This window comes from Sycon ciliatum, chromosome 3, assembly GCF_964019385.1.
Source record: "Sycon ciliatum chromosome 3, ocSycCili1.1, whole genome shotgun sequence".
Taxonomy (NCBI): domain Eukaryota; kingdom Metazoa; phylum Porifera; class Calcarea; order Leucosolenida; family Sycettidae; genus Sycon; species Sycon ciliatum.
In genome coordinates this window covers 38607034-38611840 of record NC_088645.1, presented here as the reverse complement: position 1 = coordinate 38611840, position 4807 = coordinate 38607034, and the positions used below count along the sequence as shown (strand labels likewise).

Below are 4807 nucleotides of genomic sequence, written 5' to 3'. Positions count from 1 at the left end.
GAGGCTATACATCCTGCCGTATGCACTCGAAGCGAGGTCTTTCCTCCGCTCCAGGTCCTCACTGTCGCCAATGAGGGACCCTAGCTGCCTGCTGGACCGCCAGGAGTCTGAAGTTGATGTCAGATGCAAGAATTCGGTCTTGGTCTCGTTTACTGTAAGGGACCAATCCCCGAGTTCTGCGCTAATGATGGGGAGGCTTCGCTTCAGCCACTCCTCACTGGTTGAGTACAATGGGTGGACTTGGGTACAACATTTACAAATACAGTGCCAGTCGTGAACTTCATCCATCCACAGGCTTCTCTTCCCGCTTTGGGACACCACATATATGGACAGAGACTACAGTTCCATCACCAACCAACAGTACTAATAATTAAGCTCCGTCGACTATGAGCCCTCTGGATAACACCTCGTCTCTGACAGAAGTGCAGGAGAACGAAAATCTACAAACTCTTCGCCTTCCGCTAAGGTCAATTTGTTTTATTTCATCTGGTTTGACACCAGAGGAAAGCAACTGGCTACTCATGCTGCCCTCTGTTGCCCCGGCATGCGTTCAACCAGATACAACAGCAACTCGTAACAGTATGAGACCAAGAACTTTCTCCTCTGAGATAAACTGCAAGAACCAAAACTGTAAACTGCTTCCTACAGTTCAAAACTGACAACTAACAAACTTCAAAGGCATGGAAGTATACATTCTAGAATGACGAAAGCGAGAGCGCAATCGCAGCCTGCGAGTATGCACAGGACTGTGCACAAATGCAAAGACGAGTGAATATATTACGACTAGATAGCATGGAGACAGCACATGCATCAAACGATACGCTACTTGAATCTCAGACAATGCAAAGGTTGAGACTGGCCTGCGGTAACAATAGTCAATACATCAGGCGCCAGCAGCATGCACTAGAATAAAAGAAATGAAACCTGAGTTCAATGAAAGGTAATGCAAGATTCACCACAAGCTGGGAATATTCCAGAACATATCCCCCTTCACTCACGAGCACAGGGTCAGCAAACAAACTGTGACGAGTGAGTACTACTACGGTACTGTATGATGAAAGAAAAACTTCATAGGTTGAGAGAGAGAGAGTACTGTCACAGGGCTGCCTGTAGCACTTCAGATACACAAGGCACAAACTACTCGGTGTCCAGAATAGGTACTAGATGGTGGATAGACCGTCGGTAGATCTTGTCGTCGATCTTAATATCCACTACTCGGACGAGCTTGTCTGCACCAGGATGCACTGCTGTGACTCTACCCATGGGCCATGTTCCACGGGGAGTGTTTGATGTAAGACACAGCATGATGTCACCTACGGCTACATTGCGACCTTGACGTTGCCACTTACGACGGACATTCAACAAGGGAACATACTCATCTCGCCACCTGTTCCACACGTCTGCTACAAGCCGCTGAACATACAACCAACGTTTGCGTGGGTCTCTGCAGGGGTGCTCGTCTGCTTTCACTTCCAGAGCCATTGGTGGGTCGAGTCGTCCGACGAGGAAATGTGCTGGTGTTAGAGGCTGCAAATCAGCTGCATCGGCACTTACAACTGTCAGCGGGCGCGAGTTCATCATGCCCTCAACCTGGCACATGGCAGTCACTAACTCTTCATCTGTGACGTCCGCTTTCCCAAGTACTGCTGTGAGTCCGCGCTTAGCCGTCTTGATGAGGGATTCGAATACGCCGCCGAAATGTGGTGCTCTAGGTGGGTTGAAGCGCCATCGCACGCCATCACTGACCAGTCTCTTCTCGATCTTCTCCTTGTCCATGGCCCGGACGGCCTCACGGAGTTCTCGCTCCGCGGCAGTGAAGTTGGTCCCGTTGTCGCTGACCATTTCAAGCGGGACACCACGGCGCTTTGTGAATCTCTCAAATGCTAACAGGAATGACTCAGTGGAAAGGCCATAGGATACCTCTAGGTGACAGGCACGAGTCTCAAGGCAAGTGAACAGGCACAGGTACCGCTTAGCCTGCGTCTTACCTCGGCCCTGCTTGGTCAGGAAGGGACCCGCGTAATCAACTCCTGTACGTCTGAACGGTTTCAACGGGCCTGCAACTCGGAAGTCTGGAATCTGGCCCATCATCTGGGACGCTGGCTCCGCACGGTTCTTACGGCAAGTAACGCAGTTGCTTCGAACGGCCTTGACTGTCGATGTTCCGTGAACAATCCAGTAGCGTTGTCGCAGATTGGCCAGAAGATGCTGTGGCCCAACTGCATGGAAGCACCGATGATCTTCCTGTTCGATTATCAGCTGGGTTACTCGGTGCTTTGCTGGTAGGATGACTGGGTGGCGTACGCCACTTGGCATGTTCTTTGTAGCTTGCAATCGACCTCCTACCGTCATCAGGGGTGACTCTGTTGCACTATCGAACTGGGGACAGAGAGGTGCCAGAGGGTCCGATTTCAACATCGGTTGCCTAGACTGTAGACGATGGTATGCTGTACCATGGCAATCCTTCTGGGCAGTTGCAATCCAGTGCCGCTCTGCTACTGATACTTCGTCAGTGCTGAGAACTGGAACACTGATGGAGCGGGTGCCGCCAAGCTGTACTGGCATTCTCACTGGCGTGCTGGACTGGCTGTCCGATGCGGCATCCCCCTTCGTGGACTTGCTGTCACTGACTGCCTGCCGACAGTTTGCCACAAATCGCTTGCACCATGCTGTCACGCGTACCAGTCGCGACCATGTGCTAAAGCGACCCAGGATCTCGGAGGGTGGAGGGACGACTGCAACTAGCGCCGTCTTGAGCTGACCAGGCAGCGAGGATGTGCTGACTTCCTTCATCTGAGGCCACTCATCTGGCTGCTGGCGAAGAAACTGTGGACCGGACCACCACACTGCGTCACGGCACAGTAATGCAGCAGACAAACCACGAGTACCTTTGTCTGCAGGGTTGTTCTTTCGGGGAACATGTCGCCACTGGTGTGCTCTCGTTGAGGTCTGGAGCTCAGAGATTCGGTTGCCAATGTCCACTTTGTAGCGCCGGCTGTGGCTTTGGACCCAGCCCAAGACGTTCATCGAGTCCGTCCAAAATGTGTGAGCTGACACTGGGATACCGATGGATTCAGCGACGAGATGACTAACGCGAACGCCAAGCACAGCTGCTCTCAGTTCAAGCTGCGGGATCGTCTGTCGCCTCACTGGTGCCGGCTTCGCTTTCGACATCGCTAGCGTTATTCGGGTGGTACCGTCTGGGTAGCTGGCTCTGACATACACAGCGGCTGCTATCGCCCGATCTGAGGCGTCGGAGAAGCAGTGCACGGAAAGACTGGCGTCTTCGGATGGCTGTTGTGGATCCTTGAAACAGCGGCTGATCTCCAGGTTACTCAGGTCTGGGAGGCCTTGGAACCAACCCTGCCACTTGACGACTTGTTCCTTTGGCAGCAGGTCGTCCCATCCCTGTCCCAGCAACCAGGCATCCTGCAGGAGTACCTTAGCCGTGATGACGTATGGCGAGATCAGGCCACGCGGATCGAATATGGAGGCCAGGCCGCGCAACACAGAGCGTCGGGTGAATGTCGTGATGTCCTTCATTTGATGCTGGAAGGTGAAGGCATCCTTCTCGGCGTTCCAACTGACGCCGAGAGTCTTGACAGTTGGGAGGCTGGTGTCACTGTCCACATCTCGGACAACATCAGGTGACCTATCTTCCTCTGGTATGGTGTTCATCACTTCAGCTTTGTTCGACAGCCATTTTCGCATGTGAAAACCGCCCTTGGCAAGTAGCTGCTGCGTTTGCTCTCTGGCCTGGATGGCACGCTGTGTGGATGGTAGTGATGACAGCATGTCGTCAACGTAGAGGTCTTTGCTTAGGCACTGCACGACGTCAGAGTCGTACTCATCACCGTGGTGCTTGATGACCTCTTTCACCGCTCGTCCTGCCAGATACGGTGACGCCTTAGCGCCGAAGAGCACACGGGTGAACTGATACACCTGCACTTGGCCATTGTCATCATACCACAGAAAGCGATGATAGCGCTGGTCACGTTCCGCCAGTTTGACTTGGAGGAACATCTCCGACACATCACCAACAAGCGCAACTGGTTCCAAAGAGAATCGGATCAACACGCTGGTCATGTCGTTTTGAAGTGCAGGACCTGTAAACATCTCATCGTTGATGGAGTGTCCATCCCAGCGGGCTGCACCGTCAAATACTATTCTCACTTTTGACGTGGATTTATCTGAGCGTACTACCGGGAAATGGGGTAGGTACCACTGGTCGTTGCCGTCTTTGGCTATCTCATCCGGGTCCACGCGTCTCACGTAACCCTTGGCAATGTGTTTCTGCATAACGTCAGAGTACTGCTGATTCACGGCTGGCCGTGACTGTAGCGAGCGTTGTAGACTGCGGAGCCGCTGCTCAGCCTGAGCTCTGTTGGACCTGACACGTGGCTTACCGCTGTCATTGACTCATGGGATTCGGACAGTTACCCGGTTGCCGTTGCAGCTGATTGATTGGCTCGTGAGCTCCTCGGCTCTTCTGTCATCGGGTGAAGGCGTCTCCTGTAGTGGGTTATCTGTGCCCGCCGAATCATCTCGCCAGAACTTCTCTACTAGCTCGGTCAGCCCATCAGTTAGCACTGTGTTAGTAGCTGGTGTAGTAGCTGTGATTGCACGAGTGGTGTCGACTCCTGTACCAATGCACACCCACCCGAGAGGAGTTCGTCGAGCAATGGGCGCTCTTGCTGTTTCTGCTCGCCGTTCTTCTAGAGTAGCATGAAGCTCGATGGCATTCAGGCCGATAAGCGCGTCGATCTGACTGCCCTTGATGGATGGGAAGTCAATATCACTGAGATGC

At 53.1% G+C, this 4807-nt stretch overlaps 1 protein-coding gene across 1 annotated transcript; it reads right to left on the bottom strand.

The window, feature by feature from the left end:
• Nucleotides 1-1137: 1137 nt before the first annotated feature.
• Nucleotides 1138-4299, bottom strand: LOC135813072 (uncharacterized). Its single transcript, XM_065326290.1, has one exon. It carries the CDS (start codon nt 4297-4299, stop codon nt 1138-1140), a length of 3162 nt encoding a protein of 1053 aa, XP_065182362.1.
• Between the last annotated feature and the right edge of the window lie 508 nt (nt 4300-4807).

What these genes read in the sequence shown, in the direction of transcription:
- LOC135813072 (XM_065326290.1), bottom strand. Translation starts at nt 4,299, where the DNA reads ATGCAGAAACACATTGCCAAGGGTTACGTGAGACGCGTGGACCCGGAT.